The sequence below is a fragment of the Mytilus galloprovincialis genome, chromosome 2, assembly GCF_965363235.1.
Source record: "Mytilus galloprovincialis chromosome 2, xbMytGall1.hap1.1, whole genome shotgun sequence".
Taxonomy (NCBI): Eukaryota; Metazoa; Mollusca; class Bivalvia; order Mytilida; family Mytilidae; genus Mytilus; species Mytilus galloprovincialis.
In genome coordinates, this window is record NC_134839.1 from 98252994 (window position 1) to 98265961 (window position 12968).

At 30.5% G+C, this 12968-nt stretch overlaps 1 protein-coding gene across 10 annotated transcripts in view; it reads right to left on the reverse strand.

The window, feature by feature from the left end:
• Positions 1-12968, reverse strand: part of LOC143065044 (uncharacterized) — a 132238-nt gene that overhangs the window by 87592 nt on the left and 31678 nt on the right. Inside the window, exon 1 of one of the 10 annotated variants that reach the window (XM_076238349.1) lies at positions 4768-5139. The exons of the other annotated variants lie outside the window; for them this stretch is intronic. Within the exon in view, the coding sequence (XP_076094464.1) occupies positions 4768-4827 (60 nt within the window). The 5' untranslated portion in view covers positions 4828-5139. Of the gene's footprint in view, positions 1-4767; positions 5140-12968 lie in introns of those variants that run through there. 10 annotated transcript variants of the gene reach the window in all.

Genomic DNA, 12968 nt, shown 5'->3' on the forward strand with positions numbered 1-12968 from the left:
TCAGTATATCCAAAAAACAATATGCATTTGCAGAAAAATGAGGTGAAACTAAAAAATTTAGCTAAGCATCCAAAAAGAACCAGCAACAAAGAACTAAGAAAAGAGAAATAATAAACAAAAGAAAACTGACTGTAAAAGGAATCTATGGTTTAATGAATCAAGAAGTGACCATATTTGCCTGAGTTTTCAATACACCAAGGTGTAATAGGGGTTAATATTTAATGAAGACCTGGTCTAATTGTCAGATTTATCTACACATCAAACAACTCATAAAAAATCAAGTGTTAATTAAATTTATACACACAACCTGTCACACTATTGGTAAAAAGTTCCTTCATTCATTTACATACTCACATAGACAGTACATTCATTTTAACCATATTTAGAATATAAGCAGTATGATAACATTCAATCTAATATTGAGCAAAGAGCTTTAAATCTTATTTTAATTTGTTGTTAAGTTTATCAAGTTATAAATCCTAATTTACAGTTAACTGGTTTCATGACATATTTAGTAGTATTCACAATACCTTAACATTGAGGAGAACATATAAAGGTGAGGAGATGGTTGGATGTACAGATACACTCATTATTAAATCATCAAGATCATTTTACTGTTGTTTCATCATTTCTTGGTTTGTTATCCAAATGACATATAAAATTGAGAATGGAAATAGGGAATGTGTCAAAGAGACAACAACCTGACCAAAAAGCAGAAAACAGGGGAAGGCCACCAATGGATCTTCAATTCAGCGAGAAAATCCCACATGGACATCATAGTAAACTTCAAAATATATAAATGAAATAAAATTAAAAATCATACAAGACTAACAAAGGCCAGAGGCTTAATGAATTTGGACAGGCATAAAAATGTTGCTTTGTTAAACATGTTTCAACCCTCCCCTATACCTCAAGCAGATGTAGAAAAAACAAACTCACAACAAAGCACACAGTAAAACCTTAAAAATATGTTTCAAAATTACTCCATTTTTTAGCTCACCTGGCCCGAAGGGCCAAGTGAGCTTTTCTCATCACTTGGCGTCCGTCGTCGTCCTTCGTCGTCTGTTAACTTTCACAAAAATCTTCTCCTCTAAAACTACTGGGCCAAATTTAACCAAACTTGGTCATAATCATCATTGGGGTATCTAGTTCAAAAAATGTGTCCGATGACCCGACCAGCCAACCAAGATGGCCGCCATGACTAAAAATAGAACATAGGGGTAAAATGTAGATTTTGGCTTATAACTCTGAAACCAAAGCATTTAGAGCAAATCTGACATGGTTAATATCCTTAATCAAGTCAAAATCTATCTGCCCTGACATTTTCAGATGAATAAGACAAACGGTTATTGGGTTGCCGCCCCTGAATTGGTAATTTTAAGGAGAAATTTTGCCGTTTTTGGTTATTATCTTGAATATTATTATAGATAGAGATAAACTTAAAACAGCAATTATGTTCAGCAAAGTAAGATCTACAAATAAGACAACATGAGCAAAATGGTCAATTGACCTCTAAAGGAGTTATTGCCCTTTATAGTCAATTTTAACAATTTTCATAAATTTTGGTAAATTTTTACCAAAATGTTTTTCTCTCTAACTACTGGGAAAAGTGCATTACAGATAGATATATTGTTAACAGCAAGAGTGTTCAGTAAAGTAATATCTACAAACACATCACCATCACCAAAACACAATTTTGTCATGAATCCATCCGTGTCCTTTGTTTAATATGCACATAGACCAAGATGAATGACACAGGCTCTTTAGAGCCTCTAGTTATTCTTATAATGTTTTATACAAGTAAACAAGATAATCTTTTTAGGATTGAACAAATGTTGAACCGTTCCAGAGATCCTTTGATGCTTCATCCAAGTAATTCAGTCAGGGTTTAATGCCTAGGTCTTTTTCTAATTAGGTTGACAAGATCACAAACAAGGATTAATTGACCATTTCAATATTAATCAATGACTACTAGAGTGGGCCATTTTCCAATATAGCAGAATTTGGGTAGATTTTACACCTAGATTTAATTCAATAATCAACGGTAATACTATAAATACTATGTACACACCTTCCAAGTTAAAATTCCACAACTTTGTAGGTTTGTACATATTTGATTTAAGCTGATATATGTTCTCCTACAATTATGTGATAGTATACAAATATTTAAATTTGACTGATAATACTGTTTCAATTTGTTAAGGATAAAAAAAAGCATGCAATATCTAAACAATAAATATTTCTGCACCTTTTAACCGTTTAAATTTTATTATATAAAAACAACTAGCAATTCATGTGTTGCTCTAATAGCTTTAAAGTTTGTATCCCTAAAAACATACATTACAGTTTGGTCCATTTCCCATGGTCTTTTTACTTTTAAACATAGTACTTTTCTTTTCATCCATCTTCAATATTTGTAAGGTTTTGCATGTGCTCAATACTTTTCATTTGCAAATTTTAATAAGGGCAAAATTAACAATATTGACATTATTTTTTTTTATATATGCAACTCATAAGGCTCTCAGTGGCCAGCATTAAAAAGTAAAATCACAAAAATACTGAACACATTCCTTTTAACTTCTTCCTTTTTCCTACTTTGTCCTGCATATTAGTAAAACATATCACTGGATATCAAGCATCCAGCAATTGAGTAGTCTTATTTATGAATTCCTTAAGATTAAATAATATAAAAGAATATTTGCTTAAATGCTATCTAAAGCGGCTCATCTTATTTCCACTGAATGTTTAGAATAAAACTTTTACTATTGATGGTTTACAAATAACACTTTGAAAAAATATACAAAGATAAATTAAAATCTGTTTATTGTTCAAAATTTCAAATAATGAAAGTTTTTTTGTAAAAGCATTTAAATCAAGCATGCCTTCATAAATTTAATAAACTTTGGCCTCTTAATATTAAAGCTCAAATATACAATTTTGCATAATTATTTGCATAAAATATTTTGAAATACATATTGAACTTGTTGACACAAGTAAAATAGAAAGTTTATGTTCAATTGAATAGAAACATATAGCACAGCATCAATTTGCATAGCTTTTTCTGTCATGAATTTCATCTAAAATTAATTCTTTTTATAATGGTAAGATACCTAACCCCTAACCCAAGAGGTTGTACTTGATTTTCATATGATGAAGATATAATCTTTCAATCAGTTTAATTGAGGTCTAAAGCTGGCATGTCAGCCACTGCTAGTAGTCCTTTGTTAATTCATATATCAGTCATTTTGCTTAGTTTCTTTTGTTTCCTATTCTAACATAGGACTCAGACTTCTCTTTAACTGAGTTTTACTGTACATATTGCTATGTGTTTCTTTATTCTGCATTGGCTAGAGGTATAGGTGGAGGGTTGAGATCTCACAAAACATGTTTAATCTACATGGGGATTTACATATTTTCTTACTAACCAATTCAAAGAACAAAGGACATCAACTATAAATTAGACCACAATTATTATTGTTTCAAACATCAAATATGTGATTTGGTTTTAATTGGTAAAGATGATTTTGACAGCTTATTCACAATTTTCTCAATGAGGTTTTTACATATTTCATCTTGAATGAAACCTGATTTAGATAAATTGAAACATAAGGTATAAGTAAGACCACTAGAATTAAATATTAATCCCATCCCTCTTTTGGCATTAACTCAATATCAAGAATTTATCTATTTAAACTTACTAGTATTATTTAGGTTTTGAACGCACTTTACTCATTCTTAATGTTTCAAACAGCATAACCAGGGTTATTAATTTCTAGTTAAATTTCAATTATTCCAAAACAACTATAAATATTTAACTGTAAGGCAAGTGCTTTGAATGTATTTCTGCCTTTGCTGTATAGTAGGAAATTTTGATGACATATATAATACTTTTGCTAATACACCGTATTGCAAAAAGGAACAATTTGCAAAATTATACCTAGTATAACTTTGATCTTTAAGACAGGTAAAACTGTTTTCAATATTAAGTTCTAAACTGTATATAGACCTCAAGTAAAATGCTTCAATGATAGACTCGAACCATTGACATTGTATTACAGCAAGTTTGAGAAAAATATTTTTAAAGAAAGCTACACATGTCCAAAAAACTGCTTACTCATAACACATTGGGTACACCTTAAATCACATAAAATATTTTACAAGAACTATAAAAGATAACATTCAATCATAAGCACAAACTCCTTTCAATACTAGGTAGATATCTAAATTCAAAATTCATAAAATTAAACAAACACTATGTTTAGATTATCTTGTTTCCATCATTTTGTCTACATTCCATATCTACCTCCTATATTCTATTCACAGAAGAGGAAGGGACACACTTCACTTCTACAACTATATTGTTTGTTTTAATATTAACCCACAAGTAGATTTAAGATATATGGTCCTTATCATAAAACATACACCTACATGTATGCATTTATTAAATGATAAAAATGCAATTATATATAAAGTCTGTCAACAAAACTTGAACTATATTTTGTAGATTGATTTTTGTTTTGCTTCAAGAGCAGAGCATATCAACACCTCTATTCTACTCCTTGCTGGTATATACCCTAACAGACATAAAAGTAAAACTCTGGAATCCCCCTTACACAATTTTGTACTTTCACATTAACAGTAGGGCAATCCTTTTAAACACTTATTGACCAATATATAATTCACAGTACACAGAATATACTATTTGCATTGTATTTGCTGATTAACTGCTAATAAGATTAATAATTCAGGTGTTCTTTCTGGTCTTACCTGTTCCCTAAGATCACCATGGTTACCAGGGTAAACATTTTCCTCTCCATTATTCTCCATTTTCCAGGACAGAATATTACCATTCCTATTTTTATCCACTTATTTCATTTTCCTTCCTATATGCACCTGTCCATTATTGACTCTCACAAATGTCTATTCCTAATCAAATATTTAATTAGCGAAAAATAATCCGAAAAATTTCAATTGTGAAGTTATACAGCAGTAATTGTGAAGACCATTTTTGGAATCTCTGGTCTCTCTGACATCTGACACTATTTAACTCTATGGGACAATACACATGGTAAAAGGAATACCTATATCATATTTATATATGTAAACACCAAAACCAATTATATGGTATTGTCACATTGTTAACTCTATCGTTATACAAAATATGTCAATCAAGCGAAAAAGCAAAATTAAAAGGCCAGAAATTTTACAAAATCCTTTTCAAGACAATACATCTCTAAAAGGACCTGAGTTTAAAGGGACAGGAATAAAAAAGTATAAAGAAGCAATGATTTTTGATACATGGCAAGCATGTGTTGACAGGAACTGATTCCCTCCATAAATGTCTATAGTTTATTTCTCATTAGTTTGTTTACAGTGAAATCAATAGTTTACAGGTAAGTGAACAGGTAAACTTGTCATGCTGAATCAGACAATTAGTACAGGAAAATCATCTTCATTGATCTATATTTTAAGAATTCTGAATGATTTCCAGTGGTTCATTTAGGAATTGGTATATCAAAAGTATTAGTTATGTCAAATCTTGTATCTTTTTTAATATCTTATACATCATATATTTTCAAAGGTCTTTCAGTGAAACATCTACAAGGGTTAAATAATTAAATAGATGTCTCTAAATTTCTAAAGTTTTAAAGCTGAAATGGTAAGATGATGAAACAAAAGTGAAAGTCTTTTATATTTCATATAGTCAACTTTTTTGGGATAAATACTTTTTTTTGACAAAGATAAGCAAAAGTACTTTTATTTCGTTTCAATGAAATTATATTGGTGGAAATCTTTTTTTCTTTTTTTAGAGCCAAACTCCACAATATACAAAAACACAGACAACAAATTCAATACTCCTCAATGTGAACATATTGACTAAAGAAATGAAGGTCACCGCGAAAACAGAAGATTAATGATCTGTTGGTTGACAGACTTTATCTATAATTGAAATTTTTTAATCAGCCTGATATGGAAATTCTAAAAATAAAAATCTACAAGAACTTCTGCACAAATTATCTACTTTAAGGAAAAATGAATATTAATATATAAGTCCACCAATATTTTAAGGTTTGCAGGGGCGTAGCTGCCGTTAGGCACTTTAGGCACGTGCCTACACATAATTTTTTCACAAATATTTTTTTTATTGAAAAAAAATAACAAACAACGTTATCTGTAGATGAAAGCCGGGGAAGTTGTCAAAACTCTCTAATTATCGAATGTCATGTGTACACTAGTCTCTCGTCCTTAGTGAATGGAATATTGGATAGAAGTGAATGTTTTTACGATTTTACCTTATATTATAGAAACTATAAACTATACTTTGGTTCAGATCATTTCACTTCTATCAGCAAAAACTTGAATGAACCTCAACTTAGAGAAATGCGTTTTTTAATTAGTTGTTGTAAGTTTTCAACTAGCTTTCCACTTTGTCTTCACCCGACTTAACAATGTTGGTCGTCAGTTTAGCCAGAGACATATAGAGACATATATGTCTCTGGTTTGGCTGTGCATGGTGTATAAATACGCAGTCACATGTATAGTTGTAGAGAGAATGTAACTTTTTGAGAAGTTAGTAGTTGGTCTACTGAAAGGCAAAATTTCTGCTCCTATTCCAATGCATGGCATTTTTAAATTTCCAGACCTTCGTCCTGAACAACATCTATTACAGGACCTAGCTCCAAGTTGTTTTTATTGTAAATTTTTTCAACGGTCCTGAACTTGCATAAATATTTGACACTGGATGTAAAAAAATCAATCAATCAACTGGCTTCCAGTAATTTTGAGTTCTCTCAAATCTGCGTGTAATGGTCACAATTATTCAAAATTCCTAAGCAGGTAGGAATTTTTATTTACAGTAGAGGATATAAAGACATACGAATTTCTTGAATTTTGTTAGGCATCAACTTTGTCTGTATATGTGTTTGTGTGGCTAGGGTGAAGGTTTAAGATTCAAAAGATTGATGGTTGATGTCTAGCCAAAAGGATAGTTCTATTATATAATAGTATCAGTGTTTACGTGCCTATTTTTTTTTAAATGAAGAATCGTCAATGCTGTACTATTAATTAATTTAAACGTATATATCAATCAGAACGGAATAGATATGATAATACCAAACAGGGTGTAATGCTTAATTAAAGGAATACTCTGATCTACGCTGGGCAATGCATATAATTGTAATTTTTTTTTTATGTTACGGATTGTACTGCGTTATTTAATTCACCAGTCAGATGTTATGGTACATTATTCATAACTCTTCGAACTTTTCATCATGTATATTATAATTATCATGATTAAATAATTAGTAAATTTAATTTAATATTTTTGTACATAAAATTTTGCAGTAAAACGCTGAAAACCGTTTTCCGTCGGGGGCTTTGGCCCCCTGAACCCCCTACCAGAGTCCTGGACCTGCACCCCCTGCCGATTGGTGCCTACAGTTGACTGAATACCTAGCTACGCCCCTGGTTTGACTGTTGTATAAATCATAATCTGATTTCAAATCTTTCTAGTTTAGCATTGCCGGAATTTAATTAATTCTAAAAGATTATTTATAATCAATTACACCAACTCAACCTTAAAGGGTACCATTTAAATAGTATACAACTAACCTACATGGTAATTGTATATAATCTTTTAACATTTTTATTCCTAATATTACCCAATAATTGGTTACCACAAAACCAGACGCTAAATAAGCCAGTTAATGACATCTTTTATTTACATACAATATCTAATAGTATTTCTCATAATTTCAAAGACAGCATTGGGATTTTCTAGTTATAGGAAATTTATGTATAATGCTAAATATTACATATACTGCGCACAAGAAATTGCAGTTCAAACTAAAAATGAAAAACATGACAAACAAAAACCCACTCAGCTTTACATCAATTTTCAGTTTAGAATGTATAATGGTGCATTAATATAACATTCACTTCCTTTCACCTTTCTGGTAATTCAAGATATTACTTGGTTGAAATGCACTAAAAATTCATAGTTAAGGGGAGATAACTCTGTTATTCCTATCTTTCTTACCAAAATTTTTATGGATATTTCTCTAATAACCAGACCTGCAGAAATGAAAGACCTACCATTTCTTACTCAGGATGAGGGTAACTTTGAAGTACAGTGGTTTGGTCTGTGTTTTTTTTCTGCCACATTTTCAAATTTTTATTAATTGCCTGGCACTTAATAAAAGAAGATTAGAAGAAGAGGTTTTTGGGTATATTCATCATTTAAACAACAAAGGATACACATTACATTGTATAACAAAATAAATGGGGAATGTGTCCATGGGACAATGTGAGGTGATGCCCCCACTTGTATATCATATAAAGTTATAAGGGGCAAAACTCTAGAACAATCAGAGTGATGTAACCCAAACCTGCACATGATTTGAGTTTTATGGTAATAAGTATTCATAACATAAGTTGAAGCAAAACTATATTTAGAGAACGGAAACAAAAAATTCAGCAATTTTTCCATTTGTAAAAGGGCATAACTCTAAAACAGTTAAAGTAACAGCACCAAAATTCAATCTTCATCTGTATTATGTGGTAATCAACATTGTGTATGAGTTTCATAACATTTGGTTGAGGCAAATTAAAGTTAATAGAACAGAAACGAAAACTTCAGTAATTTGTAAAAGGGCATAACTCTAGAACCGTTGAAGTCACACCACCAAAATTCAAACTTAATCTGTATTATATGGTAATAAACAATAAATATCAGTTTTATAATATTTGGTTGAGGCAAACTAAAGTAAAGAAATGGAAACCAAAAATTCAACAATTTTTCCATTTGAAAAGGGGCATAACTCTCAGTTAAATTGATGCCACCAAAACTAAAATTGATATGTGTTTTTGTGATGAAAAGCATTATGTATAAGTTTCATAACATTTGGTTGAGGCAAACTAAAGTTAGACAATGGAAACCAACTTTGGGACGCACGGGATGTACATACATATATAGATATATAGGTACGTATGAAGAAACGGACAAGAGTAAAATTTAATGCCCCTCCATTATGGCGGGCATTAAAATATTGACACAAAGATATGTCTCTACTGTAAGTGTAATTTTTATAGTATAATGCAAATATTGGGTTTCAAATAATAAACCAATACTTTAACATGCAATTCAGGGGTAGCAATCACATAACTGGTTGTCTGGTGCATTATAGAAAGCATTTCAGGGCAGATAGATCTTGACCCGTAATGACCTCATGAATGTTTTAACACCATGTCAGATTTGTTTTGAATGCTTTCCATTCAGGGATAAAAGCTAAACTTCACTGCATTTTTTCAGCCCCTCCCCCATTTTCTATTTTTAGCCATGGTGGCCATCTTGGTTGTTTGGAGGGGTCATCATATATATTTTTCAAACTAGATACCCTAAGGATGATTTAGGCCAAGTTTGGTTTAATGTGGGCAGGTGATCTAAAACATTATACATGTGGCATTTACAAACTTTATAATATTTTATATATTTTTTCATGCTTGAATCTCTAAAATTATAAACGTCACAAAATTTAAATTTCATTTTGCCAAAATTTTTTATTCAGCATTCTAAATATAATGTTCATACAAAGTTCCATACATTCTTTTACCAAATACTGCTCAGTTATGAATACTTTTCTGCAAGTACTTTAAATTTTATTTGTTTGAAATGGACTATAACTTTGTTTATTTACTTTACTTATTCATGTGTTTAAACTCACTTATAATCAAAATAAGTAAACTTGTTAAATAACCATTATAAAGGTGCTTTAACCATTGATCCAGAAAATATTAATTTGTAATACACAAAATGCTTTCAAATATTAATCTGCTTGTCCTTTACTAGTTAAGTTGATTTTACTAGGACATGTAATTATTATTTTTCTTAGGTAGTTTAAAGAAAGAATTATGATTTAATGTCAGACTGAACCCTGTAACAATTACGAGAGTGGACATGTAAAAATGTCTGGCTTGCATAATTGATTTTGAAAATTTGTGTGTAATATATTGCTAAAGTACATATATCCATCAGACATACTGATGCAATCTTTATCCAAGGGTGAATCAAAGAACCAATAAGATGCTAATTTCTGTGAAATAGTATAGCTAGGTGCTACTAATAGGAATAGAAACTGAGCTAATAAGCAACATGTTCAAATGACCTCTGAAATCATTTAAAGATCAAATGACAGACATGTAGACATTGCAAGGAACTAAGAAACCAAATATAGTTATCCTATGCTTATGAGAGAGAAATACATATTTCACCAGTAGCTGAACCATGAAAATTATGGTCAAGGACAAAATACAAATATTATAACCTATAAAATTAATACAAATAATTAACACGAACTTTGCGGCTGCTGTAGCTGAATTGTAATCCCTTTGTTTCGCATTATGTGACTTTCGTTGCAGACAAGACAAAAAATAACTTTTTCTTTTCGCATTATGTGACTTTCGTTGCAGACAAGACAAAAAATGACTTTTTCTTTTCGCATTATGTGACTTTCGTTGCAGACAAGACAAAAAATGACTTTTTCTTTACTCACTGATAAACTGTGAAAATGAGGATAGACAGACATTCAAAAAATCATTCTCTTTACTTCATTTTATAGTTAACTCCTTGATTATACATGTAGAATCAGGAAAACGTAAGCTGACTTTTGAACCATGAAAATGAGGACAAGGTCAGATGAACCTTGCATACAGGCATGCACACCAAATATAGTTAACCTATTAGTAGGAGAATAGGAGAAAAGGACTTATCCATGAAAACATTGACCAATAAACCATTGAAAATGAGGTCAAGGACAGATGAAACCTGTCAGCCGGACATTAACACCTTACAATCATTTCATACACCAAATATAGTTAAACTACTGTTGATAGAATCCAAGATATATACTTGACCACAAAAACATTTCATTGTAAGGATCCCATATACTAAATATAATTATCCCATTAGTCATAATAAGTGAGAAATTCATATGACAAGAAAACTAATGGTGAGGTTAAGGACAAAGAACAATGGTCATATGGTAGACAGAAACTCTAACATAACCTCTCTTTGTATATGGTATGAAGTATACAGGTCTTTCATCCCTTGATAGCTTGAGCTTTATAATAATATTTATAGTATATTTGTCATTGGGTTGCTGCCTCATTGACATATAACCTACATCATTTCATATTGATATTTACACCTTTTAAATATTGTATTGAGAACATATATATCTTATTTCAACTGATGATCAAACATTACCATAAAACAAGGAAAGAGCTGTCAAATGAATGGCAAACTGTGCTTTCTCTATCTTAGAAAAATTCTTAATGATTGTTGAACAATGAAAATAAGGTCAAAGTAAGATGAACATGTGTCAATCTTAAATATACCTTGAAAATAACTACATATAAACTTTAGGAAACTGGAACATTCTATCCATTCGCATATCTGTACATTGTATCACATTAAACCCAAAGAATTCTCAGGAAAACAGAAACTAGAAAAGGAACAACTTTCTGATGCAGCTTTTACTAACCCTCAATTAGAATTGTAAAGTTTTATGATAATGAAATGGCTTAAAAAATCATTATTTCACCCTATGATCTTGATATTTATAACTGCTTTTTTTTTCTTTTCATACTTATTTATAGCAAAATCAGAAGAAAATGTAAAAGATCAAGCCTGTATGACCTAGCCTTCTCAGACACTTTTCTATTTTGTTTTTGTTATAACATAATCTTGAGGAAATGCATATCTGAAGGTGGATAAATATAGTCATCACTATCAAAAGGTTTCTGCAAGTTAGATTGATCTGATCATTATCAAATCACAAGATAGCAGTGTAAAATCTGAATAAAGCAATATCATTTGTATTTTTGATACATATAAATGCATTGTGTTTTCTGTTAGGTATAAAAATGCTGACCTAAATGTAAAGATGTCTGAAAATGTCTAATAATGAAAATGATAAATGATGATGGATTTAATGCAAAATTATGTAAGACATATAGTTGTTTAAAAAGTTTTAATTAAAAAAAATAAATATATATCACATTATCATAAAACATAACAACTGCTCTGCATATTTTGTAGAATTGCATCAATTAAAATACATCAAAATCCTAGACTAGTAATGTATATAAACAAAGCCATTTATATAATATGTTAATAAAATACTAAAAAGCCTATCCAAATACTTAATCCCTCTTATAATCAACTTTATACCTTCATAATGACTTTCATATTAGTTAACAGATGACAGTCAAATTGTTACCACTAACCCTTGACTATATAATGTTCACGTTTATAATTTCTACCCTGATCATAAAAACTTTATTGAGACCTCTATTATACTATAATTCTTATGGATTTCTTGGTTTTATATTTTGTACAAGTTTTTGTTTGTTTGTAGGAATAGCTTTTTCAGAATGTATATATACACTTATGTATTAAGATGAAGGGCCGTGAGGGCATATCTAACACTACCAGGGACAGATAATAACTCATCCTAATTAAAGGTGGTACCAAACATTTTGACAAAAATTAATTTTGTCTCGTTTTATTTTAATAAAATTTTGACAAAATATTATCTTTGACCATTTGACAACCAGATGCTCCGCAGGGCGCAGCTTTATACGACCGCAGAGGTTGAACCCTGAACGGTTGGGGCAAGTATGGACACAACATTCAAGCTGGATTCAGCTCTAAATTTGGATTGTGATTAAATAGTTGACACAGCATAGGTTTCTGACACAGAATGAATGTGGTCTAATGAACTTAAAAAAAAATGTTTGCCTTTGAGCAATTCACTATGCTGTTGAATATTAATCCTCTCAAAAAAATGTTTGAAGAAATTTTCTTTTTATTTATGAAATCTGAAATGAAAAAAATTGACCCTCCAATTTTTTTTTCACATCCCCCTTTCCCTTATTTCAAAACTGATCTCAATTCAAATTTCTAATGA